This window comes from Melozone crissalis, unplaced genomic scaffold, assembly GCF_028551555.1.
Source record: "Melozone crissalis strain CALT ecotype California unplaced genomic scaffold, PUWL_Pcris_2 ptg000027l_1, whole genome shotgun sequence".
NCBI lineage: Eukaryota > Metazoa > Chordata > Aves > Passeriformes > Passerellidae > Melozone > Melozone crissalis.
The window spans coordinates 37336511-37363373 of NW_026535805.1; the positions used below are offsets into that span (position 1 = coordinate 37336511).

Here is a 26863-nt window from a genome sequence, read left to right on the forward strand (position 1 = left end):
TTTTACTTTCATGTTATTTGACAAAATATAGTACATGGAGTCACTAATCAAGAGAAAATTTTTGAAAGATGAGGAGAAACAGCAGCTGGTCAAATTAGGAACTGGATACCAGTAGAAAGTAAAGTGCTGACCTTATCACCTGGTTTGGAGATTTCAGTACTGGCAATTCCCAGATTATATATTTTCCAGACAGTTTACCGTCTTGACACAAAAGTCATCACTTTGATCCTACACCTTGAGGAAAATGTTTGATGCAAAGCAAAAACTGAAAGAACGTCTTTCAGTTTGTTTGTACAAAAAGGCTTTCAGGAGAAGACGACCTTAAAAACATAGTTCTAAGAAAATCAAGTAACACAGAAGTAGGTCACCTAAAAAAAAGTAAAAATTATGGAATGGTCTTTGGAAAATCAGAGTTAAACTGTTTTTTCATAAATTTGGCAAAACACTGACCTTATATAGAAAACTGCTTTGATCAAAAAGACCCCAACACACCAAAACCTGTGAAAAATAAGTAGCAAGGACAGGGATGCCCCCCAGAGGCTGTGTCTGCTGGCAACCCACACTGGGGCAGGGACCCACTGGAGGCCACCAAAGTAGTATTTTTACCACTGCAGTGGCATATAGCTGATTTCCAGAGTTTTTCCAAATTACCTGAATCCTTATGGTTAATTAGCAAGGATTAGTTGAGACTATTTTGCCCACGATGCAATCTAAGTGCCCTATTTTTTTATTAATTGGGAGATATGGAAGGGCATGATGTAGATTTCTAAGGTTTCTTCCCATTATTCAAAATGAGAGCCAGATGCCTGTAGCACAGGTAATCACACTCAAGCTGCCTTGACTTTATTGACAATAAAACCGAAAGGATGGGGGGTTCAGCTGTTGAGCTCTCCCTTCCCTTTTTCAGCTGAGTGAACCTGCACAAGTCAGCTGAAAGCCAACTCAGCTGCATATTTCTTCTGCTAGAGCATCTGCAATTACACTCAGCTACATTCCAGCTTCAGGAGAGACAAACTCACACAAAGAGACTTGGGTTCATGGGGTCTATCTGTGCAGTGGAAAATGTCAACCCAATTTTCCTCTTCCCTTGTAAAAAGACTCCTTAAAGTAGAGAGGGAATTGGTTGATGTAATTGCTGAAACATTCTCCATCACATTTGAAAAGTCATGGTGATCAAGTGTAGTCCCAGGTGACTGGAAAAAGGGAAACATTGCACCTGTCTTTAAAATGGGTAGAAAGGAGGCTCCTGAGAACCAACAAATCAGCCTCACCTTTGTCTGGGAGCATCATGGAGCTCCTAGAAGTTATGTCAAGGCACACAGGGGACAGGGAGGTGATTTGGGACAGCCTGTATGGCTTCAACAAGGGCAAATTCTGCCTCACCAGCCTTGTGGCCTTCTATGATGGAGTGACCACATCAGTGTAGAGAAGGGCCTTGGGTGTCATCTATCTGGACATAGGTAAGACTTTTGACACGTCTCCCACAATGTCCCTCTCTCTAAATTGGGCACACATGGCTTTGATGGGTACACTGTTCAACAGATGAGAAACTGCTTGGACAGCCATACCCAGAGTTCATATGGACATCGGTGACAAACAGTCTCCCTCAGGGGTCTGTTTGGGATCAGTGCTATTTAATGTTTTCACCACAAACATGGACAATGGGGTGGAGTGCAAATCCACAAGAAACAGAGACATTTTTATTAAAGGTTTACAACGCAGATACAGAAGTTGTGTAATAATATGCTACTTACTGCAAAGCACTACCAATGAACATTCAAGCCTTATAGAAAAAAAGACATTTTTCTTACTTTTTGCTAGTGCTCTGCTAATAAAATTTACTTCCTCATATCCTTAAGCCATCAAGGGTACAACATTATTACTGCTAAACATATTTACAGTCAGGTTTCTCAATTTTTGGATTGCAGAAACAGAAAATGTCCTTAAAAATATTTGGCTATCTGCTGGCAAGTCACAGTATTTTGCCTGTGCTTCATGCAAAGTAAAGAAGAAATAATGGTTTCAATTAATTATGTAAATTTTGTGAAAGCTGAACTTTTGACTCCCCACAAAACTATGCTCTGAAGTTTACTCAAACACATTTTTGGTCTATCAGTTTAGACTTTCCAAATATTAATTCAATTTTTAAAAATTTTTTGATTGTTGTATGTGAGCATGTCAGACTACTCTGAATCCATCAGGTAGAAATGTCATAGGATGTTACTGCATTTAAATCTAGTGAATTCTATGTTGATTTTGTTATTTAAATAATACTGCTGTGTGGTGGAAAACAAGGTATTGACTTCTTCTAAGTGCCTATCTTATGTTGTTCAAAAATTAGATGCAAAACCCCTTAGAATGGTGATGACTCTAGTTTAAACTTTAATGATGGCTATGAGGTGATACAGCTAAACTAACACAAAATTAAACATAAATTCATACGACCACACAGTTGAATTTTCAACAGAAAGAGAAAAAAATTAAGGCACTTCTGTTATATCTAGCTTCATATTCCGCTGATATATAGGCTACATATTTAGCTGCAACACAGTGATGAAACTCAAATAATCCTTTAATTTACAACTTGCAAGGACTTGGTCTTCAATCTTTATTATGCAGTCTATGGCAGAAACAAACAATTTCACATTATAACCTTATATTTACACATACTTTAACAATGAAAATAAGAAATATATTTTGGCTGCAGAATGATAAAAACAAACAAACAAAAAAAAAACCTGTTCCATATAGTTGTATTTCAGAATACACTTAAATTCATCAAAGTACAATTTTCCTCCAGTTAACTACTGATGATTTATTTACAGAGCAAGTAACAAACAATGTCTAGAAAATACCATTGAACCACAAGTTATCTACATGGATATTTCTAATCTTCATAATAGAAAACAGCTAAGAAGGCATTTGCTGCAGCACATTGTTTCTTCCTGAAATCTTAATGTGTTTTAGCAGCTAATACAAAATGCAGATGCAGACTGTATCATGTTAATTAGAAAAGCAAACATACTGTGGGTTTGGTTAAGAAAAAGTAGATGTCTATTTTAAAATTGGTTTTAAAATTTCTTTTTAAAAAAGGTCTAATGCATTAACTGCTCCAAGTACTTCACATAAGGGCTGTTGTTTACTCACAAAGTGAAAATGCTGCTGACAGAGCAGCTGAAATTTGAGAAACTACTTGAAAGAGTAGTTTCATCATCAGCCTGTGCAAGCTGTGACAGGCTTATAGCTGCATTTTTATTCCCAAAGAAATTTATGTTAATCTATGCTATTTTGGGGATCATTTGACAATCAATAACAATGCAGAATACTTTCGTTTACTCCTATCTTTTAGAAAAAGTGATAGCTCATTGTTTTGATTTTACTGTTTTTTTTTAATTTATGTGAAATAGAAGGAGAAGATGAAGCTTGGAGGCTTTTTTGGGGTTTTTTTATCTTGTTTTGGTTGTTTTGGTTTCTTTTTTTGTTTTTTATTTTTTTTAAGGGATCACTGAAAAAAAAATTTTTCCTTTGAAACTGCAAAACATGCAACCCTTGCAAGAGAAGACCTCTTGAACTAAAAATGTGTTGCTCTACATGACCTCATGAGACTTCAGCATGTAAATAACCTGCACAGAAAACACCTCTACAAATAAATTTTAAGAGTAAATAGAGTGTACCCAACATTATTACAACTTCATATCCCATTATTTTCCATCCTCAAAAGCTCACCTTATTTTTCAAACTATGGTTGTTGAGCCTTTGAGTTTTTGTTTCCAACCTGTTTTAACACCACTGTAACTTACCAAGAGCATGTCAGGTTGCTACAGGCACAGTAGCTTTGTTTTAGACTAATGTAAGTGCTCCTGGTAAACAGGAATGCTTTGAGCACTGGATTCTGGAAAGGCCCCCACATCTCCTGGCTCTGCTCGCTGTTACATTTCATGCTTCTGTTAAGTGCAATGCAGATGTGCTGCAGAAGCAATTTTTGACAGACTGGAAAAGCAGGCACTTTCCTCTGTGGTATTTTTTTTTTTGAGGGAAAGCAAAACCTACATGTTCCCACTAGCACAATGAGGCAGTGGCAACTGCTCTGAGAGCCATGCAGCCGGAGACCCTGTCACGGCAGTGGAGTAGTTTCAGCTTCTTGAAGTTCCAACTGAAAGGAAAGAAATTGCAAATACAATGAACAATTGCTTGATATCTTCCCACCCACAAGTTTGTGTGTGTGTGTGTTTTTTTTAGGAGGAATTTATTTCTCAATTGCAGCTACTGTTCTGATGTATCAAGCTGAGCACATAGCCCAGAGTAAGGCAAGGCTATGCTTTTGTCTGAAGCAACAGAGGAAATGATCACAAAGAAACATTAGTAGGTCTGAAATTTGAATTAGAATATACTTCATATCAAACCATTTGTTCTCTTTCTAGGGTGGAACTCTCTATGAATTTCATGAGCACGGAAAAATTTCACTCCCTCTCTGTATTCTTTCTGTAGCTGTTACAGGGGAATTCGTGCTTTAGTTGAACGCGTTCTGTGTTCATATCAGAACAATGTCTAACTTTTGGATTTTCAGTTATAGTCTAGTTTAAATTCTGTGTGAGGTGGGCTCACATCAGCAAACAAACCCAACCATCCCTCAGCCCTGCCTGTGCATAGTCTCCAGGCTGAGTCCTACTTGCAGGCACAGTAGCACTACAGATGTTTTCACCAAGAAAACCTGATTGCTGCATGGCACATCCTGAAAGGCTGCAACCCCTTTTTGCTCAGCAAATTTTGTACAAGAACCTGCTGAGAGCTGAGTGAGACACACTGCAAATCAAGGGTTTATGGAATGGCATAGACACAGATGGAGCCTGGAGATTCACAAAGAGCCCATATCAATGCATATCAGCTACAAAAGAAAGCCCAGTTTTAAGGATCTATTACAGGTGTTTCATAGATGTCACTATCTCACCAGAAATTCACCAGATGTCACTATCTTGCTTTTTAAGAAACCAGTACTTTAAAATTATTATTGAAATACAATATAATTCAGAAAGGAGAAATATTAACTTTCTAAAAACACACAGGAAGGCTATTCTCTGTTAATACAGATAGATGTGAATCTGCCAAGAAGCTGCTCAACTTTTTTCATGTTTCTGCAACAGGAATCACCAGCATTCCCCATGTTTGTTCACAGTGGGTCATATAGCACAAGGAAAATTAAGAAGTAAGAAAACACTTATTTCATTCATTTAATCAAAGTGAAACTAGCTTTCAATTTTTCCTTGTTTTAACATAAAACTTTTTATTGAATCCAATATTCTTTTGATTTCTACATGTGGCTGCCAATCCAGGCAGTAAAGGCAAAGCTTTCAGGGCTGAGCCTTTTGTTGTTGAACATATCTGAGGCCTCATTTTCAGCATATGGGGAGGACTTAGAGTTTCCATTAGGGTATTTAAATATATTTCAGTAGTTGAGAAAAAAGCATCAGAAGCTAAAATTGAAAAGAAGAGTTACACACTAAATTGTCTCAAAGATGTCCCTATACATAATTTCCTTAACTGCTTGGATACATTCAGGTGAAGCTGCTATAAAAGCAGCTATAAAAATGGGTCACAAAGAAACTAATCACTGCAACAAATTAAAATTCTCAGATTTCTATAATTATTAATAATCCAGTTCCCTAATTATTTAGGATTTTTAGTTGTTAACACATAGATCCTAGCAAAAACTCAGTTTTCACGGGAAAATAACTATCAATTGATTTTAAATTGGAGAAATTAAACCTTCTTTTATCTCAGAGATAAACTGATGCAGAGAGTCTCTGAGCATCTCAAGTAAAAGCCATTTCAATACACTTGCCAAGATTTTGATATGAGTCAGTTAATGTCAACAACATCAAACACCCTCAGCCATTTGCAAAGGCTTCTATTTGGGCTTCCATTCCCCCCCTGCCAATACTTGGTCATAGAGAAAAGTTCAAAGAAAGCAGTTTTGCTTTTCAAGCATTTTTTCCCCCCAGGATTCCATCACTCCTTCTCCATGCAAATGCACTTACAAGATTGCATAAACCCTCCTGAAAACTATAAGCACTTAATCTAAACCTTTTTGCCAATGCCAAGGAGCCACAGAGTAGGCCCAAGGCCACTTTATTAACTCAGAATAATATGAATATTTATGATGTTTCCTGTTGGTGCTTTTGAACTGGTAGAAGACACTGTTGTTCCTTCCAACAACCTAAATACTTAAAAGTGTCAACTCTAAATGCTTTTAAATGCTTTGAGAGTGTTAGGCTGTATGTGATTGAGCCTTGCAGCTCTCATTTAGCAGCAGAAAAGAATTTTTACTTGGCAAAAAAACAACTTGTAGAACATCTGTTTCTTAGAAAATTGTATGAAATGTGCCAAGTACTACACAGCCTTGCAATTAGAATTCATGCCAAATGCTCTCCAAGGCCTTGTCTATACAAGAAAGAGCTTGTCAGTATACCTCAATCAATGGGTACACAAACTAACTTTCTTTCACAGAAAGCACTTACCTGTAAAAAGAATACCCTGTCTATAGAATTTAAAGAATCTCACTGTCTGAGCAAATATTGATTTGTCTGGGGATTTATTTTCTTTTTTACTTTCTGAGAGCTAAAGCTTCATTCATTCTAGGGCCTTTTGTGTTTAATAATAAAAAGTATTAGGTATTACATTTTTAGTTGCTATTCCAGAGAATCTGTTTAGTGTAGATTAGTTCAACAATCTTGTCTCTCATTCTGATAAAAGCAGACATCAAAAATGTCCCTAACAGCAATGTTTGCAGGAGAAAAAAAAAAGATAAATTGACTTTAATATTAAGCTTTGAACATGGCTTGCTGTGAATGTATTCCACAGACATTGTGGAGAGTGAGAAAGATTGTACCAAACAGCTGCTGAGCTGAACTGCAGGGAGAAGGCCCAGGTCAGCATTCAGGGAGCACATCTGGCATCAGCAGCTGCCAAAGACTGCAGGATGGTGGGGAGGGAAGGGGAGTTGGCAACTTCAGAGTCTTTCAAATACCTGAACATGCAAAGTCCCATCCACCACCTATGAGTGCCTGAGCTACCAAGGGCTGGCTTCTTCTCCCTGCCTCTGGGGAAAAGTGATGGTTAGTTGCTAGCAACAGCTACCAAAGCAGTCAAACAATTTCTTCCAGCTCTGCACACACCTTTTTTGTTCCATGCAGATTGGCTCTTTGCTTCAGTTTCCATCCTTACTGCCACACTTGGACCTCATTCCTTAGGTTTCTCTCTCTCCTCAACATTCTTCCTCTCACTTCCCCTTCCCTTCAGCATCCTTCCCTTTCCTGCTCTTTACATATGCTTGATTTCTTCATAACTAATTTCATCACTATTCCCTGAAGAGAAAACAAACTCTAACCAGCAAAGAACCCAACTATAGGACTAGCTTCTTCCTTATTGCCACTCTCAAGATTACAGCACTTGCTTGCTCCATCCCTGCCCCAGCAGGCTGTCTCTCTTGGTGGTGTAGGCTGAAACATCTCTATGGGAAACATCATCTTCTATTCTGTGCTCAGGCAAACAGGTTTTATTTCACTCAACCTCTAGGCAGTACCTAGTACACACTAATCTTTTCTATGGGTAGAAGTTTAGAAGCCTACAGCTCTCCTAGAAGTAATACAAAGATATACAACTAAATGTAGAAAATGGGTGCATACATACTGCACTCTTTAAAGCTGGAATTGTACCAGACAGAAATACAATCTTGCTGTCAGACACAAGCACAATATTGACTCCACTGAGGATTACAAATGCATTATTAACAGATGAATGTAGCAGTTTGCTACACCTAGTAAATACTACAATACATACATACATACATACATATATATGTGCACCTGTGCCAAGTTTGGCGGTTCTGCCTCACCACCAGACCGAGCAGCTGCTGATTTCACAGGCCACAGTTTGGCAGGGATGAGTCAGACACGGGTGAACAACACCAATTGTTGATGCTTAATAAAGCTTCTCGCTTTAGCCCTTCTCCCTTTAGACTTTCCTCCTCTTTTGTGGTGCAATTACTGTTTAGTCTCCTTGGAGATGGGAATTCTCTTATTTGGGCTATCTGGCAGCAGCTGAGTGTCAGGCAGGTAGCTGCTTTCACAAGAAGCCCCCGAGTTCTGCACCTGGAGGAGGCAGCCAGCTTGTGGCTGAAGTGGCAGCAGTGAGGAACTGTTGCATGAGCAACCTGAGTATATTGCTGAAAGGTGATACAGCAAGGAATGAACCGGGCTTATGCCTTTTGTTCTTATTTTTAAGGAATTACAGAGACAACTCGGACTTTGTTTAGTGCTTGCAATGTGCTTGAGTTACTTTCGTGAATGTTAAGATTTGCTTTCCTGTTTTGCTGAGAGATGAAGCTTGGAAAATCTCAAGAGTAAGCACAGGACCATGGATATTGAACATGTACAAAACAGCTTATTTGCAAACATGATGCAAAAATATGCTGAATAAAAAAACCACAAACAACTCTTGTCATCTGATGTGCCATAAAATCCCTACCTCTTAAAAGCTTTTTCTACATGGAAAAGGTACTTTCTTGGTATACCTGAAATGTCAAAATGGCACATTAGTATTTAACATATACTGTGTATATATTTTCATATCTATATATACATATATAAACACATCTAACCCCACCTTATTCACCACATAATTATCTGACACAAGAGCTGCATGTAGACAAGCCTTGGTCTAACTCTTGCATGACTTTCAGGACAAGCAAGGCCAGGTAGGCCTTCTTTGTATACATCAATCAAAGTGAACATGCACAGTTTTTTATCTTTTTATTCACTGTTGCAATGGGAGAAGATGAGAGCTCTATATTCTGTCCCACTCCTGTCTCCATCAGCAGACAAGGAGTATGACCAGGAAAATCTGTGTTTTCCAACCTGTTGCAAACACCCTGCAAGTGAAACACTTTTTAAAATGTGCTTTGTACATGCATGCACGCTGAACCCAGTCACTCAAGGTACCCTTTAGAACCCTTGGCTTCTGAGCATCAAGCAAGGCAGAGAACAACTTAGCACCATGCAGGACTGGGGTCTCTGTGTATGCATACACCAGTTTTAAACATAACTTTGAAAGTGTTCAGACCTTCCAAAAGCTACAAATCAGTGTAAGTGGTAACTTCAGAACACATGTCATCTCCAAGCGGGTGGCCTGGATCCAGAGATGACATCTCCACTGCTAGTCATACCTGGTGGTTAGTCCTATCCACAGTGTTGGCAGTGGAAGCATGGTCGCGAGTGTTTTGTCGGACTCGGGTGGAGTTTTGCTGCTCAATGGTTGAGGAAGTGGGGATGCAGAACTCTCTGAAACACCTTTTGAAATTCTCATCTAGAAACGCATAAAGGACCGGATTAAGGCAGCTATTTGTATACCCTAGAGCAATACAGAAGTGCCAGGAGACAGTCTGGAAAGTAGTTTCTGGGATGTTGACCAGGGCTTTAATGATGACATAAATGTGGATGGGAGTCCAGCAGACAATGAACACTGCCACCACCACAAGAACCATCCTGGTGATTCTCCGCAGGTTCCTGTCCTTCTCTTTGGAGCCGGACAACATGCGGACACTCTTCAGGCGTAAAATCATCAGCCCGTAACACACCGTAATGATCAGCACCGGCATGATGAAGGCAAAGATGAACACACAGATCTTCAGGAGGTTCTCCCAGTACCAAGCAGGGTGGGAGAATGTAAGGGTGCAGTCAATTGAGCCTGAGGAAAAGGAAAACAGCAGAGAAGAACATTCAGGTCAGTTTTGCATTTGCTTTTCTTTAATCCTTTCTTTAATTAAATATCGTAGGCAAATATATGAAGACTTTACACCTAAGCAAACGTGTAAAATGAAGCAATCTGTGACCTGTCATTTACACAAATATTGGTAGGATGGAGTGCATGAAGCTTGAGTTAGGAAAACAAAACCAAATTAACACGTTCTCTTTAGCACATTATGGCTTGGAATTTAATGGATAATAAACAAGAAAAAGAATTGAATTGTCATATATGCTTAAGCTTTGACTGATTTTCACTTTCAGTATAAAACATGGTGAAAAGAAAGATTGTTAAGCCACCATATATATGCTGAGAATTTGGGCATTTCAGGGCAATGGGGAAGAGAATGCCATGACACTTGGTAACTATGCACTGTGGAGGGTCTGGATTTATGCTGACGTGCTGTCACTTCCCCTTTATGGAAGGTCTCGGAGCACCAGTGGTCCAGAACGTGCTCTCTGCTCTGTATCATGTCCTGCCAGGCAGAGAGTAACATATCTATGACTGTCAGCTTCCCAGAGGGAGTATCCTGGGTAAAGCACAGGCTCCTGTGCTGAAGGGCAGTGCAGAACTGCCTCACTGCAGAAGGTAGGCAGGAACAGATTGGCTTTTCCAAACACTGCAGTAACTGAGTGGGACAGCAAGACTTGCAAGAACCCACTGAAGGAGCTGGAGCTGCTTGTTGTAAAACACAGATCACATGCACTGCTTGTCCAGTCAACTACAGCCAGATGCAAAATTGTTGAAGGGGCTCATTTGCACTGATACTTCCTTTACACATGTTGGAGGTCAGAAGTTAATTCAACGCCTCTACAATACAGTGAAACAATGCAGAAAAGAGTTGAAATGTACAGTATTCAATTTAGGAATGAAAGTCAGACTTACCATGCCTGTATTTAGTAGTCGCCATGAACATAACTGGCAGGCCAATGGCAGAGGAAAGAATCCAGTTGCAGACATTGACAATTTTGGCATTTCGGGGGGTGCGGAAATCAAGGGCCTTAACGGGGTGGCAAACAGCCACGTATCGATCCACACTCATGGTGCAGAGAGTGAAGATACTGGTGAACATATTGTAGTAGTCTATGGATATAACAATCTTACAGAGGATGGTACCGAATGGCCAGGTTCCCATCAAGTAATTCACGCTCTGGAATGGCAGAGTACTTGTTGCTAGGGCATCTGCCAATGCAAGATTGAAAATATAGATGTTGGTGGCAGTCTTCATTTTTGTGTACCTAGGAAAAAAAATTGGCAGAGCATGTGAATGACCACAACTGACATTGTTAAATAAAACCAAATTCAGTGCATCATCTATAAAAAGCTTCTGTAAAATAATGTGCTAGATACTGTCAAAGATCACATTTCCTGCTTTTAAAGAAATGACCACACTATGATTCACCTCCATGTTGGTGGTTCAGTAAGACATCAGCTAAAGGGTGTAAGGAAAAAAAGATTAATTTAACTTGTGCAGAAGAAAAAGATACACATAGAAGAAACAATATTATAGATGCTAAAAAATTGAGAAGATGAAAAAAATTGTATGTTTTCAGATCAGATACTGTACTACACGGATAGATTTTCTGTACCTGCTGATGTCATGCCAAATATCATAACTATATTCTGTAGAAATAGAAAATTCATCTCTGGGTTGTGAAGTAGTAATGATATCATTCCAAATGCAGCATTTAAGACTCATTTTTATGTGGATGCTGTACTTTTGCAGTAGTACAAAAAAAGTTTCAATTTAAGTAATGTTCCTGGCCATGCTGCCCTGATCGCTGCTGAGGTTGCTGGGCCCTGTGGCTAGTTGGATTTTGGGGGGTCAGATGGCTTGCTCTTTTGATGAAACTTCCTTCCATTTCTGCAAAACTAATAAGAAGAGTGTTTGATCAAATATTTTACAATTTATAGAGTGCTTTTCAAGAGGAATAGCTCATTTCAAAAGACTTGTCAGGGAACCTGCTAGGGAAAGCAAAATGTAAAATATATAATTTTGTGGGTTTTATCTCTCTGAGTTAGATTGCTTCAGAACATGAGTCAGTGGCAAAAAATCCCAATGAAAGGATTGTATAGTGAATGTGCATTTGGAACTTTTCTTTGGTGGACTGTGCAGAAATGCAGCCTTCATGTTGAATGGACCTAGAAAGCTTTTATGATGAACATTTGAAGTCATTGATGCTGGATTTGTTCTCTCACTTTTAGCACTGAGCATGAGAACACACTAACAATCCTAATTTTAATTTAGGGTGGCTTTTAAAACAGATTTTCAAGAAGATACAAACGTTATCTTGACTGTTGCCTTGAGAAAGTATGATCTGAATATGATATGTTCAAGTTGTAAATAAACTCCATATTCTGAAAGTCCCGTAAAAACTTTCCTTACTCCATTGATATAACAAGTTTGTAACTAACATAGGAGGAGGTAGATGCTGCAAGCATCTACAACTCTCTCTTCTGGAAATTGGGGAATATGTATAGGATTGCAGTGTGGGAGAGGTACACAATAAAAGCTACAGCTCTAAAAACTGTTTGGAAGTAGAAGAAAATATTTCTCTGGCAATTTGCTGGAGAATCTTCCAGATGAGAATGAAAGCAGCAACATTTATATTCTGCTTTTAATATTATCCAGTACTAAGCTCTGTGGTTTATCAAAACGAGTATCTCTCCAAAGGTCTGAGATATCCAGGAATAGCTGAAGGTTTGTCCAGAGCTGACCTGAAGGTTTGATTGTGCTGTGAGCAGATATATCCAGCTTGCTCCCACCTGATCTGCTCAGGCTGGGACAGCGACAGAGGGGCAGTGGCTCTCAAAGGTGACGAGGATTCTGTGCCCTCACCTGGGCTGCTGAGCCCTGCTCAGACCTTGGATGATTGCCTGCCTTCTTCACAGCTGGACAAGAAAGCCCACTTGGGAATGCTGCTCAGTGCTGCTGCCATCACACGCGATTCTGGGACAGGTCTGTCTGCAGAGCGCATCGTCAGGTAATAATGACAATGCTTTGTCAGCAGTATTTAAAGCCATTATGATTTAAAAGGAATGCTTGATGCAGCAAAAAAGCCCAAACCATCAACCAATATGTAAATGACTTTCAGGTTAGCATGACAGAGGATGGATAGAAAAACACTCTGAATAAATAGAATAAAGTTTCTTCACTGGGCATGGGGCTTATCCCACTTAAAAGCTACATATTTTTCAGTTTTGCAATCTAATTTTCATTGCCAGTTTAAGTTTAAAAGTTCTTGGATTTGCTTTGTTTAATGGCCTCTATAGACCATTACTGAAGGGTTTTGCTTGATGTACTCAGTAATCTTTGTACTTCTAATCATGCTGTTCTTACAATGAATAGAAGCAGAGCTCTTACGGCGATAGAAAGTATTTACCTCCACCTGCTGCCTAATCAACAAAAGCCTATTGAAATTTACAATATTCTTTTCAGTGAATTCTATGGGCATTTCTCGGTACGAAATATTTAAAGATTTTATAAGGGGCTTATTTCTGCAAGGTACATTTTGCAAAACATGTATTTTTCTAAATTAGTAGATTATCAGTGTTCCCAGGATTATTTTTTTGGCATGAACAAATAAATACCAAAGCACTTGATTAAACATAATTTTAACAGCATGAAAAGCAACAGTCAGTCAAAATGAAGCTTTTCAAAGTCTTGAACTTAGCTGCTATTGTACTTTTTGCTAAGGTATCAGTCCACCTATGTGAACAAGCAGAACAAATACTTCCATTATCCAGACACAGATGGTTATGTGATTCTACTTCTACAGTTGAGATGGACTTAGTAATACCAAAATTTATAGATACTGCTTTCACACTTTCATTCAAACTTACTAGAGAATATAAAACTTAACAGACATGTAGAGAAAAAAATCTTAATTGCGAACTCATAAAAATTTGAATTTTGGTATTTAGATTGCATTGAAATTTCAGCATCTAAAATATCAAGTGTATTAAATTCTGCACAAAAAAGCACAAGGTTGCAAGTGAAGACAGAAGTTAGTTTTGGGTGGCCTTACTTTTATTTTACAACTCTGCAAGGAAAAAACTAATAGAATGTGATGAACTGGGGGTTTTTTGTGAATATTTAGTGAAATACTGCTCTTGGTATATATCCAAATTAATTATGCTCATTATAATACTGGCATCTACTAGTATAACCCCATCTAATTCCTCAGTGCAGGGTTTGTATCATAAAATATCTGTTCAAAAATTGTTGTTTTGCTGCTAATAGTAGATGATAAATCAGGTTTACAACAGTAAGAATACACTTTATGTCTGTCTAATTTTTTAGGGAAAGCTCAGCCTTGTCTTTATCTTCAATCCTACAAAGCTTTAAGGTAGACTTCAAGTTTGAAGACCTGAACTGTACAGGTCCACTCAACTGAGATTTGCTTGGAATGAGAAAAAGCAATGGAGAAAAGAGTGAGAATTCAGCTCAGATAGTCACCATGTTCCTAGCATTCAAGGATTAATAGAAAGCCTTGAAATGGACCCCTCAACCGTCTGCCCACAGGCCACTTGTAGTTTGTAAACCAAATAAAACTTTCACCAGGTTAATCTTTCACCAGATTAACTTCAGAGAGACTCTGGCTCCCAAGGGTAACAGCACCTTCCCTTCCACGTTTCATGCAGCAGGACAGATGTGAGCATGTTTGTGACTCTTATTTAAGCCTCACAGAGTTTTTATAGTGCTATTGTGGTCTATACAACTGATGTAGTCTTGTCCCTACTGCTCTCTAGTCAAGTAGTTTACATCCATGTGGATTGTTGAGAGATCCTCTCCTCTGCCCTTCTGGATCAGATCAGATTTACAGCATCCTTGGACCACTGGGCTGGTGCAAAGAAGCTAGAGAGGTCCACATTTAGTTCAGTGTAATACAGAGTACTATTATTAGTATTATTATTATTATTAATAACAAGACCACCACCAACAAAAATAATAATGATAAATTATTACTATATTGTTATAATATTATTACTAATGATAATGATGCAGCTCAGAATAATACATAACATTACAAATTAATTTGAAGAATTTCCTCTCTGACTAACATCAATGAGGAGGAAAGCAGAAAATCTTTTGCACTTAGGAAATGGAATGGGCTGGTCAATGACAGACTGGTAATAATTACTTTCAGCAGCACAAAGGCATGCAAGGTTTTGCCTACAGAATGCTAATTTGGAGACAAAGACTACTTCAAGATCTGTGTTGAAGTTCAGCACAAAATACATGAACAACTGGACAAAATCACTGGAGATTCACTGCAGAAAGCAGTCACTCAGAATGGTTTGGCTGCTGAAAGAAACAACAGCCAGCAGTTAGGTCTTGCATACAGACAACCTGACATAACTCTTCCTGATGCTGGAGATTAGGTTAGCATTTCAAATTCATGCTCTTCTTGCATAAATGACTTGTTAAACAAATGAAGAATCATTATGTGCATACATTAGATTAGCTGAGGCTGTCTTGGGTGGCAAGATTAAAAACATGTGAAGTATGCCTAGTTGAATCAATTTAATTTTTTTTCCCCCATGACTGTTCCAGTGTACCTTGTATAACGCAACTCAAAAACAGTAGGAAAAAGGGATTTTTTGGCATGTTTTCTTAAGATATCAGGTACTTTCAATTTTTCTTGAGCCCTTAAAGCTTTGAACAAAGTCATGACCTACTCAAGGTGGTCTGTAAAAACCTGAAAAATTTTTCTGTCTGCCAATCCAGTTTTAATATTTAACACTGAAATGAAGTCTCTCAAGCCACATTCTGGAAAGTACCTTTGAGCTAAAGGGTCTCAAAAGGGACTTTACTGACGTCCATCTATTTTATTATCCTTTTCTTCCCACAGTAATGGGTCTCCATAGAGTGAAAGACCCATACTATATCTCAGCCACAGCTAAGACATGTGCTGTGGCAGGCTGTAACCTATTAAAAGTTTTGAAGTTATATATATTCTGGATAGGTCTAACCTTCCTGTCTGTGAGCACATGATTTAATTACCTTGAAAACTTAGGTCTTTGATTTTTCTATTAATGGGTACTTCGGAATGCTTTTTCCTTAAGCCATTTAATTTCATCTCTGGCTACAAGCACCATAAATTTGTGCACAACCCTCATAGGTTATTAGGCAGTAAGGCCACCCAGACTGGAAGTGCCATCTTGTGGTTAACAACCTCTGCATCCTTTTGATGAATATTCTACTAAGAGATCTTATACAAGGCTGTAATTTCAACACAGTAAACCCTGAGTGAACCAAACCAACAACAAATTGAAAAATGAAACAAAGCCTTAAGCAGGTATAATAGAGCTGAAAACGTTCACACTTGGTTGCAATGAAATTGTGCAATTTGCACGACATTCACTTACTTCCTGCACCCATCCTGAGTTTGGGGGTAAAGGCTGAAATGGGGGAGTGAGAAAGCTTTTGCTGCCTTTAAGAAAGACAGAAGCAGCTGCTGTTCCCTCCTGCTAAAGTCTTGCATCCTGACTCCCAGCACAGTGCCACTGCTGTGACCTGTCATGGTGGTTTAATTAGAGATGAAAAATACTAGGCATCACTTAGGTGTCAGGGCATGACATCCTGAGGGAGTGCAGTAGATCTAAGATCAAAGAGTTATTTGACATACTCGGTCATACTTCACACACATTGTTCTAGAGCAGCTTTCTCTCCTTCCTTCACTCACTGGCAAGGGGCTGTCCATTTTCTGAAGGAGTCTGAGCATGCATGGGGTCAGTGTGGGCCTGAGCACAGGGCAGGGAACTGCTGCACTGTAGCTGCTTCAGTTGTTCTCTCTTTTCTCCCTAGAAATTTGTTTTCCCACTGCTTTGTCACTTTATTCTAATCCATGGTACAACTGAGATTTGGCCAGAATGACACCAAAATTTACTTCCCATGGGTTACCTTGTTGGCATCTCTGACTTCCCACCCAGCTTATCCCTTCCTCTCATCAGGACAGTGCCAAGGCAGGTGCAGATCCAGCAGTATTTGCTTACAGGATGCAGGAGAAGCAAGCAGAGCACATCATCTCCTGGGAAGTAGCACCAACTCATTTTTTCTGGTACTCAGAACCCATCAGGAATTTATCTCATACCTCAGCTTTGGGAGAGGGTGAGCTAAACAAGAGCCTTTTAGACAGAGTCACCTTTAGTCTTCAGTGCCAGTCTTTTGGGAAATGATGTGGAGTTGTGAGGGCATCTGACTCATCCTGTTTTTCTGTGATGGACTTTGGACTAAAAATGACTTGCTGCTGTCTTTGTGGCTCTTCCCAATTTTTTTTTTTTTTTGCTACTGAAAGGCATAACATAGAAGTTTTCTTTCTGCTATTTAGTTTAGGCCAGTGAGTTTAGTCCCTACACGGAGAAAATAAAACAAGCTTTCCCCAGACATCATAAAAAGCTACTTAATGATAAAAAACAAATGACAGTAATAAGTATGCTTCAGTGCCCAAAGAGTCATCTGCTGGTACACTTCCTTCCCTTCCAGCCTAGTTGAACAGGGGGAAAATTACCTGCCAATTATTTCAGAACTTAATCTGGCCTGTTTGTTAAAACACTTTTATTTGAGTCTCTGTTTGCCTGGGGCTGAGGCATATGTGGGTCTCCAATAAAGGTCATTGCTTTCATGGTTATTGTGTAACATATCTCTCTGAAATAAATCAATGGTGCTAAAAAGGCTAACTTCAATATATTTCCATTATCCAGCAGCAGGTGCTTATTGTTGAAGCTTTTGCTTTGCTAGGAAGACATATAAAGGAAAACTGTCAGTATATTCAATTTGACTTTTTCCCCTCTGCCTTCAGGGAAGTGTGATTGAGAGTAAAACTGCTGACTACACCTCTGATAACAGATAATGTGGTGACATTTTCCTAGAGGGAACAACTTATCAGCTACTTTGTCTGGTTTCCAGGTGCTGGTACCTTACTCCTGATCTGCAGATTGATCACCTGAGATAAGGACTGTACATGAAATATCCCTGGGCAGCAGGGAAGCTGGCAGGGAAGCCTTTGAAGACAGTTTTAATGCTAGTAGACGTGAGATCCCTAAAGGTGTGGTAGGGAGCAGCAGGTAAGCAATGCCCCTGGTCAGAGGGCGGCAGGGAGGTGGCATGGGGCTGGAGGCCAGGCCATACACACACTGTACACACCAAAGAACACCAGGTATACAAGTATGGCCTCTTGCATGCAGGAGATTGGGATTATCTGGTGAAGCTGTGGAGTGTGATCTGTAAAGGAGTGACAGAGGTGAGACAAAGGAATTTGAGAGAATAAATGTGGAGGAAGGCTTGCCTGTGGTGTGGGGAGAAGGGGAAAGCAGGCAACAGTGGAAGCTGGCATGAGAGGAAGAAGGAGCACAGCTATGTGATATGTGAAAAGACCTGAAATCATGTATATAAGTACAAATCATCATATAAGTATAAATCATCATATAAGTACTGAAATAATGGACTCAGTCTCTGCATGACAAGGATGAGATTGCGTCTGAAACTGTGGCTCTGAGGGAATCACAAACACCACAACCTTATGAGAGTGATTTGGGTAATTGGCTCCTTAGATGATTTTTCTATAGGGGCAGCACATCCCAGGGCTGAAGATTAGCACTGTGACAACTGTTGCTCCCTGCCCCCCTTAAAATAGAGACTTCACTCAGTTGGAACTGCTCCACACAACACAAACAGGAGGAGATGTTCCATTTTACACAAACATTTTTGTTCTGAAGTTTTATTCTTGATCTGAGATACCAGATCTTATAGCTGATAATTGAACACTTCTCAGTAAGAAGGTGGAAAAAATCTATTTCATGTCCTTCACAGTTATTTGATTAGCTATGGTGCATCGTCATCCCTACCTTTTTTCATCATGTAAATTCAAAGGAAAATATAAATAAAATTTAGAAGTGTTTAACATTAAATGAATGAATGAGAATGCTTATCACAGCTTGCCTAAGCTGTGGAACTCCTTGATAGTGAACATCATTAAAAGCTCACTTCCAAAAAGGACTAGAGGTCTTTGAAAGATAATTATAATATTCTCACTTTCAACAACATAAACCCAAACTGCATGACATAAACCAAAGAAGACACAGATGGTTACAGAAAGAGCTTTCTTTGAGATTGTCTTGAGCACAACAATCCAGAAAATAGTTGCTTTTGGATTTTTAAAAAATATAGTTACAGGAGTTGATTTGTATTTTGAAGAGAATTATCAAGCATTGAAAACTTGTTTTCACTTAGAATCATTACGAAAATAAATAATTTTTTGAAAATGTCTGTTAATGAAGATCTCTACAACCATCTTAGAACACCTAAGCTTAAAAATAACCAAACTGTAATCCATAAAAATGCTTCACATGTTTGTTTTGAAGAAATTTTGTTTAGTAGTGGCAGTCTTTGTGACCTTCTTCCAATCTTATTTTTGATCCTCATTTTTTTGGGGAATACAGCATGTTAGAAATGTCCACAAAAAGCTACTGAATAAATGCTGATGCAAACTGCATCTCAGAAAATCTCTGCAGTCTAAAAGTCTATTAGAAGGATACTCACACAGTTTTGCCCCTATTTTTTTTCCACTCTGTGACTAAACACCAGCTGCTGGCTATGGCTAGAAAAGAGGGTAGTGAGCTAAATTGTGATCCTGTGACATTTGGACTTGCACCATGTTATGTTTGGTATTTTTGTAAATATGTCACCTTTTGATCTAGAAAAGTTATAAAAGCTTATCCACAGTGTTCAGCAAAAGTTATGCTCTATGGTTTGGGAAAACACTGTAAATTAAAATGAAATAAAGCAGTACTTCAGGATTATGTTAGCTAAATAGCTCATTAGTCATTAGCTTGCTAGTAATTATGTAATGTAAGCAATATGTGCATACAGTATTTTCTATCCCTACTGAAGCCTTGAAAAATTGGTAACTTTTGATTATTTTTATAAAAAAAAAAAAAAAAAAAAAGAGGAAGTGTTTAACACTATTTTTTCATGGGAGCCATTACCATAATGTCACTCCAGGAAAAGTACAGTGGGATCAAACAGCTTTTTACAGGCAAATGGAGTGAGAGGGGTTGTTTCCTGCCCAGCACTGCCTGGTGGCAGGCACTGGCAGAGCCAGAGGGTCTGCGCACCTGGGCCTGGCACACTGTCCTGTGTGCAGGGGTTCACTGGGACTGGGGCCAGGCACAGGCTCTGGAGATGAGTCTGGGGCTGCAGAGCTCCCACTCATCCCTCAGGTGTCTCTGCTTCCTCACTGAGATGGGTGTTACCGCCAGGCTGCAGCCTCATGTGTTTTTGGTCAAATTTTCATCATGTCTGTAAAAACATAATTTAAAAAAACCCATAAAGATATACATTCCATTTTATCTGTCTGCTTTCCTTCATCTTGGGGGAGGGAGGGGATCTTCTTGCTAGTTAAACATTTACCCACTAGCAAAGGTTGGTAAACTCTGTCACAAACAGTATGCAAACAGGGACACCTGCCTTTCTGCAAGGCAGGATGCTGAGGGTCAGCCCCTTGCTATGCTGCTGATTTAATTCAGCTCCTCTGCTGCTCCTGCCCAAGAGTGCTCCCTCAGTTGTGTCCCCAGGTCTCCTCTGGCTGGTGCTGTGAGCTGTATTAATTCATAATTGACATGACTGGATAAAGCTGCTGAGGCTTTCAGCTCTAAGCACGGGGGCAGAATCTTTGCAGTCAGTGGAAGAGGCAGGACACCCACACAAGCAATGCTGTGCAAACCTCTGCAAGAGAGGTTCATGAGGCTGTGGACAGAAAAGAAAAGCAGGAATTTTATGCACTTCTTGGTTACTAAGCTCCCTGATCTGTGCTGCTACAAAGGATGCTGAAGGTCACCTTACATACAGCATCCATAACACCATGTCACCTTGCAAGGAACATATTTTTTAGAAACACTTGTTTTACTTCACTCACTTTCAAGCTTGAGATAATTTCCAGATTTTTTTTCTGTAAAAGGAGTCCACACATCTGTGCACATGTGTGAGAATATTTATTTCTCTGGTGATATAAATTATTTCCACAACTGAAAATTCAACTCTAAGTCTGTTCTACTTAACAAAACAGTTTTCTGAATTGTGAGTGAACTCGGCTGAACCAGAGTTTTGAGTGCTGCACAGTCTTTCCAGATTAGATGATGCTTCAGCCACAGCTCTTTTTTTCAAAGCACTATTAAGAAGCTGTTTTGAGACACACAGATTTCTCTTAAATTCAGAGAGAGTATTTCTTCAGCATCCTTCCCTATTTGCCTTTTCTTTTCTCCTTAAAGCAGTATAATAATTTACTCAATGAAAAAAGAGATTTCCTTCCTGTACAAAGGATTGCAGAGAACCTGAGACCTGTTTGTTTATGGTATGTGAAAAATTTACAGCAAAACAAATGAGGAATCACTGAACTTGAGTGACTTCAATGGCTGTTGGTGGAATTACAATTCTCCCAGAGCATTTGGTTTGAGGAGGACTGGGGCCTCTGTGAGCTATTCCTCTCTTCTAGACCTGCAGTGCTTAAGATTTTCATCTAGGCTCTATTGCAGCTTTCTTGCCTTAATCACAAGGCATATTGTTATTTCTGCTCTAATTGTGAGACTAATATCCCACCAACTCAATGAGAAAGCCAGAAAAGCCTTTGGATTACTGTGTAAGCTAATTCAATGCCACATGTTACTAATTGCACACTGTCTTCTTGTACTCCACAGCAGATAGAAGTAGCATTTGCTGTTGATATAGCCATAATTGTATTGCATGACATTGTATTCATATTAGTAATTTACACTTACACAAAGCACATGAGGAAAACAGATAGTAAAAATTATCTATAGATTTTTTCAGATTACAGGAAATTCATGACTAGCAGTAAAACCTATTAAACTACTACTGCTGTCACTTGAAGGCATTTTTTGGTACTTGAGAAAGGGAACACTTCAGTGATAGTAACAGGAGGTTAAGCCTCACATACTACATATAAAACATCTAAATATTAATTCAAGGATGAAAGCATTCAGCTGAATAGGAACCATCTGGAAGGATGAGGAGAGTGGATGAAAATACATTAATTATTATGTAATGTGTATAAATTGGAAATCTTGGAATGCATTTGGTCAGTCTGCTCTGCAGGAAGAGCCTTCTTTTCACATTGATAATCACAATACATTTCTAACTCCTCCTTGAACATATCTGCTTTCTGACCTCTGTCTGTCCCAGCAGAGATAGCAGGGTGGCATTGTCTATGATAATGATAGTTCCCTGCCAGGCCTGCACTTGCACAACTCTGGCTCCAAACCCCTGGCTTTGCCTCATGTGGAAAAATTTTGAGAGTAATAATGTTTATAAGAATGATATAATTATTTTAAAACCATTTCCAAAGAAACCAAGCACGAGATGACAGCATGCAGTACACTTGATCTGAAGTCACTGCTGCTTTCACTGGGGCTGGACTCTGAAAGGTGGGTAGGACAGTTTCAAACATCTAAGCACCTACCTCCCAACTCATAGTATTTTCAAGACAAACTAGGTACCAATATTACTCCAAAATCTTATTTTTAGTAGCCTCAATTCCTCTCACAATTAATTTGAAGCTCAATGTTTTGTTCTTCCTGAGCAGGCATGATGGGAGAGTCAAATAAAGAAAGGGAGATTTATATGATGACAAATTCAATCTAGTGAAACTTTGGCCTCTTACATGTAGTTGGATGCAAGGAGGCATGAATGTGAGCACATATAATCATATTCCATGATCTGAAACACTTTCAAGCTTGTATAGCTTGCAGCAGGAACTAAATCACTAAGTTCCCTCTTGCTGACCAGATACAGTACACGTGCAGAGAAGCACAGAAAGGGAATGTATTTTTATGCTGCTTAAGCCACAGATGCTATTCAGCCATTAGCATATAAAGTCCTTGTCATCCCAATTGCTAAACAGCTGTGGTGCTAACTGGGAAGCAATTCTGTCATACCAAAAGCTGTTTTTGCACAGGAGATGTGGGGTTTGCCCTAAAATTCCTGATGGTTTTGGACAAGCCACTTAATTTGTGTTTTCTTCTGTAAAATGAAAATATATATTTGCTTTCTCCGATTGCTTCTGGCTTTTGTTTGTAAGCTGCCATCTCAGGGAAAAATGCTCTCATTAGATAGGAATCTAAATACAAGTGCCTCATTAGATTTGGCTTTGTGGTGCAAGTGTAATTCAATTAATTACTGTAAGAAATATGAACCTAGTAAGGGTTATGCCCAGGATAATAAATACATAATTCCAGGGACAAGCTGCGGCATATTTCTCTGCTGACAGCTATCCTGTCTCTGTTACACTGTACATCTGCTTTTCCTCCCAGAGGAATGCATTCAACACTGCTACGGTGATTGCAGTCGTAAAAAAACAGAAACTCAGAAGCCTTTCTGCAGATGTATCCTCACACAGACAGCTTGAGTTTCACACTGACCAAAACCACAGGACAGAAGACAATCTCCCCAGCTCCGTGCATGCAGCCTCTAAAGCACAGCTAAACCACAAGGCTTCTGAACCGCTCTAGTCTGAACCACTGATGGGTATCACTTGAGTTCCCACTGGGTCCACCAGATGCACAGGCTTTGCAGTGACATCCCTAACACGTGTCGCATCCTCCGTCCTGCTGCGACACCCCACGGTGACCGCGACCCTCACCCCCGGCTTTCCACAGCTGGCACTGCTCGCTCTGCATCCATACACCCCAAAGCCGCCCGCGGCCGCTGGTTTGCCAGGCACGCCAGGAGACAGCCCCGGCTCCTGCGGCCCCGACTCCTCGGGGAGCGCGGAGCTCAGAGGGAGAACGGACGCCCCAGACGGCGGGGGGGAAATGGAAGTGATGGGGATGCCTCGATAGGAACGGAGCGCGCCCCGCGGCCACTCCTATCTCCTCCCTTAAAAGCGCCCGCTGGGCTCTCCAGGGCTCAATGGATGCTTGGTTTGGGAACGACGAGCAGCCACGAAGGGAGATGAGCTCGGCCGGCCCCGTCCTGTCGCGCCCCGCCGTCCCGCGGCTCCCGGGTGGTGGCAGTGTTCCCCCACGGAAGCCACCTAGCCACCTGCCCAGCTCCGGGCCGGCACGGGAGCCTCTCTCATCTCCCGCTCACTCGTTTTCCGCTCATTTACGGGCAATGGATTTATCGCGCGTGATCTGATCTGTAACAGCCCCACTGGGGGCTTTTCCTCTTGCGGGCGAGAAAGTTGCGAAGCGCAGCAGCACAGCCGGAACGCCGGGATCACAGAAACCGTTCGCAATCACGGCATACGTATTTATACACGTGTATACGCATGTATGTCTACACACATATAGAAATGTATTTCAATATACACATATAGATCTAGACATGAGGCAGAGGATCTCCAAACACGGCCACAGAGAAGCAGTGCCATTTACATTTTGTTCGTGCATTTGAGAGAGCTGGGTGGAAAGACAGGTGGATGCGTCCCGGCTATCCCTGTTACCACCCCGTATCCATGCACCAGCCCGTGCCCATACACGCTCACAGGCAGTGGCTACAGTGCCTTTAAATCCTCGCTCCTTAGGGGACAAGTCCGGGATTCAGGCCCCGTGTGCCAGAGCCGCTCGCAGAGGTGGGCAGCTCGGAGGGTCCTTAGAACATCCTCGGACGCGCAGCGGTTTCTGACGGACCGGCCGCCCCTCACTGCTCCACCGCAAGTTTCTCTTCCCCCATCACCCGCTCCGGCTCTTTATCAAAAGCCTCCTTCCCTTTCCCTTTCTTGCGCCCGTCCGCAACCCCAGTGCACTCTCTGCGCGCTGCCCGGCGGAGGGGGCCGCAGCATCCCTGCCGGGACACCGTCCCGCATCCCGGCTCCGGGCGCGGGGTTCCGCCCCGACGGCAGCGGCCGTGGGCTGCGGGGCGGGGCAGGGCGGCACTCACCTGACGATGACATACATGACCAAGAAGTTGCCGAAGAGCCCCACGACGCAGACCACGGAGTAGAGGGCCATGATGGCGATGGCGGTGACCACGGAGGGGCCGCCGCCCGCGGGCGCGCAGGGCCCGCCGCCGCCCGCGCTGCCATTGCCATTGCCGCCGCAGGGCTCGGAGCGGTTCCAGCCCAGCGCCGCCGAGGCGTTGCCCCAGGCCGGGCAGGGCGGGCGGCAGGCGGAGGCGTTGGCGGCGAGCGGGACCTCCAGGGCTCCGGCGAGGAGCGGCGCGGACCCGTTTCCCAGCAGGTAGGCGACAGCCATGGCTGTCTGACAGCCACGGCCTCAGCGCGTTGCCCCGCTCGCTCCCCGCGCCCCAGGGACGCCCCGCGCCCCAGGCGCGCCGCGCTGCTGCTGCTGCTGCTGCCGCGGTCTCGGCCCGGCGACGGCACCCGCCCGCCCCGACGGCGCGCCCCGCCGCTGGCTGCGGGCACATGTGCGCGGCGGGCGGGGCGGGCCGGGAGGAGGGGCCGTGTCCGCAGGAGCGGCGGGAGCCGCCTCCCGCACCCGCGGCCCGCCGCCCGCCGCCGCTCCTCCCCGGCCCGCGGGACGCGGTGGCGGCCGCTCCCAGCGGCGAGCGGGCCGCACCTGCGGGGGGCAGCGGGCGGCGCGCCGGAGGTGTTCGCCCCCCCTGCGGGTGGCACTTGGAGGCAAAGCGCTTAAAATGTTCCTTTGCCCAGCGCCACACGCATCGGTGGCAAACGTCGGAAAGAGAGAACCGGGGGAAACGGACTTGGCGAGATAGAGGCCGGTGCAGAGAGAGGAGATCAGTGATTATCGTCTTGGCAAAACGATGTCCTCAGTGATTATAGAGATAACAGAACCTTGTTAAGACGTGACGAACTTTACGGCAACACTTCGGAGGGGGTGGTTGTGAACAGAATTATCCTTTAGAAATTACTCGGATCTCAAGGATCCTTAGGATTTTCAGAGAACCTTCTGTTCAGAGCTCCAAAAATGTTCTCCCCCAGTCTTGGTGTGATTGTTATCAGACGTGATAACACAGATAAGAACGACATCGAAACCGTACACTCATTGTTACTGGGTGCTTAATTTGCCCACCGTTCGTTTACACGGGCACCTTTCCCTGATCACTTGTTCCAAATGAGTACCGAGGTGCAGGACTGCCTGATGGCTGATTATTAGGACTTAGCTCATTTACCGTCTCACTAATGAAATCAGAAGAGATCCCTGGTAAGGCAGAAAAAAATATCTCCTGGTGAACAGGAAGGTGACAGAGTAGCAGTGATTGCTCCCGCTGCCTCATCATGGATGCACACTTGTTCTGCTCACCCTGTGCAGAGCAGCTCCCGCTATTTCAAGAGTGGTAATGACAAAAGTGGAGAAGAAGCAAGTAGCAACCTAAGAGAAAGATGCAGAATCCCTGGCATTTCAGTATAAGGGTTACCCATGTGCTTGTGCCACAAGCAGTGGGAACCAGTGCTGCTCAGGGCAGGTAACAGTGGCAGAATTGACCACACACTCTTTCAATGTGTATCTGATAATTTGTGGGGAGGAAGAAGAGGCAGTGGGAAAGGGGTGTCACTGGACTTCGAGAGGGGTACAGATATGGAGAATTTGTATTCCTTTTTTCATTCTAAAGTGAAATGTAAGGAGAAGAAAAAAGTAAGCTATTAATGGGCACTTTCAGTAGATAGCATGTATTGCTTCATGGCCAGAGAGAGTATTTTCAGCATTGTTCATTGGGTAGGAGAGAGCCCATTTAGCATGTAGGATGAGCTTTAGAATAGGAGTTATTTTTGTCTCTGGAAAAAGCTGTGGACAAGGGGAAATGAAAGCAAGGACTCAGAGATTTTATGTGGTCAAAGACACTGCCTCTTTATCCCCTGTTGAAATACAGCATGTACACAGAGCAGGAGGATCAAGGCTTTAAAACTGAGCTTTTCTCAGAGGCTTTCATCTCTGTGCATGTGCACAGAGTGTGGGAGCCTCACTCTGTGCTTGCCCTTTGTTACACCAAAGCCATCAGAAGAGTTTAAGGTAAGCCACAAGTACACAATTAGTATTTAGCCCTTTGAGCACAACTGTGCCTGGCTGTGGAAGGGAAGATAGAGAGCAAAAATCAAGGCTGCCAGGAGATCCACTCCATATCTTG

General features: G+C 41.7%; 1 protein-coding gene across 1 annotated transcript; it reads right to left on the reverse strand.

Moving 5' to 3' along the window:
- Positions 1–1703: 1703 nt before the first annotated feature.
- Positions 1704–25063, reverse strand: OPRM1 (opioid receptor mu 1). The gene is made up of 4 exons (XM_054279465.1): positions 24698–25063; positions 10684–11036; positions 9221–9741; positions 1704–4153 (listed from the first exon to the last, which is right to left on the reverse strand). Exons 1-4 carry the CDS (start codon positions 25009–25011, stop codon positions 4115–4117), a joined length of 1227 nt encoding a protein of 408 aa, XP_054135440.1. The 5' UTR covers positions 25012–25063; the 3' UTR covers positions 1704–4114.
- Between the last annotated feature and the right edge of the window lie 1800 nt (positions 25064–26863).

What these genes read in the sequence shown, in the direction of transcription:
- OPRM1 (XM_054279465.1), bottom strand. Translation starts at nt 25,011, where the DNA reads ATGGCTGTCGCCTACCTGCTGGGAAACGGGTCCGCGCCGCTCCTCGCC. An exon ending in GACTACTAAATACAGGCATG is followed by an intron (nt 9,742 to 10,683) that starts GTAAGTCTGACT and finishes CCTTTTCCTCAG; the next exon opens with GCTCAATTGACTGCACCCTT. An exon ending in TGGATAGGACTAACCACCAG is followed by an intron (nt 4,154 to 9,220) that starts GTATGACTAGCA and finishes CTTTCCTTTCAG; the next exon opens with TTGGAACTTCAAGAAGCTGA.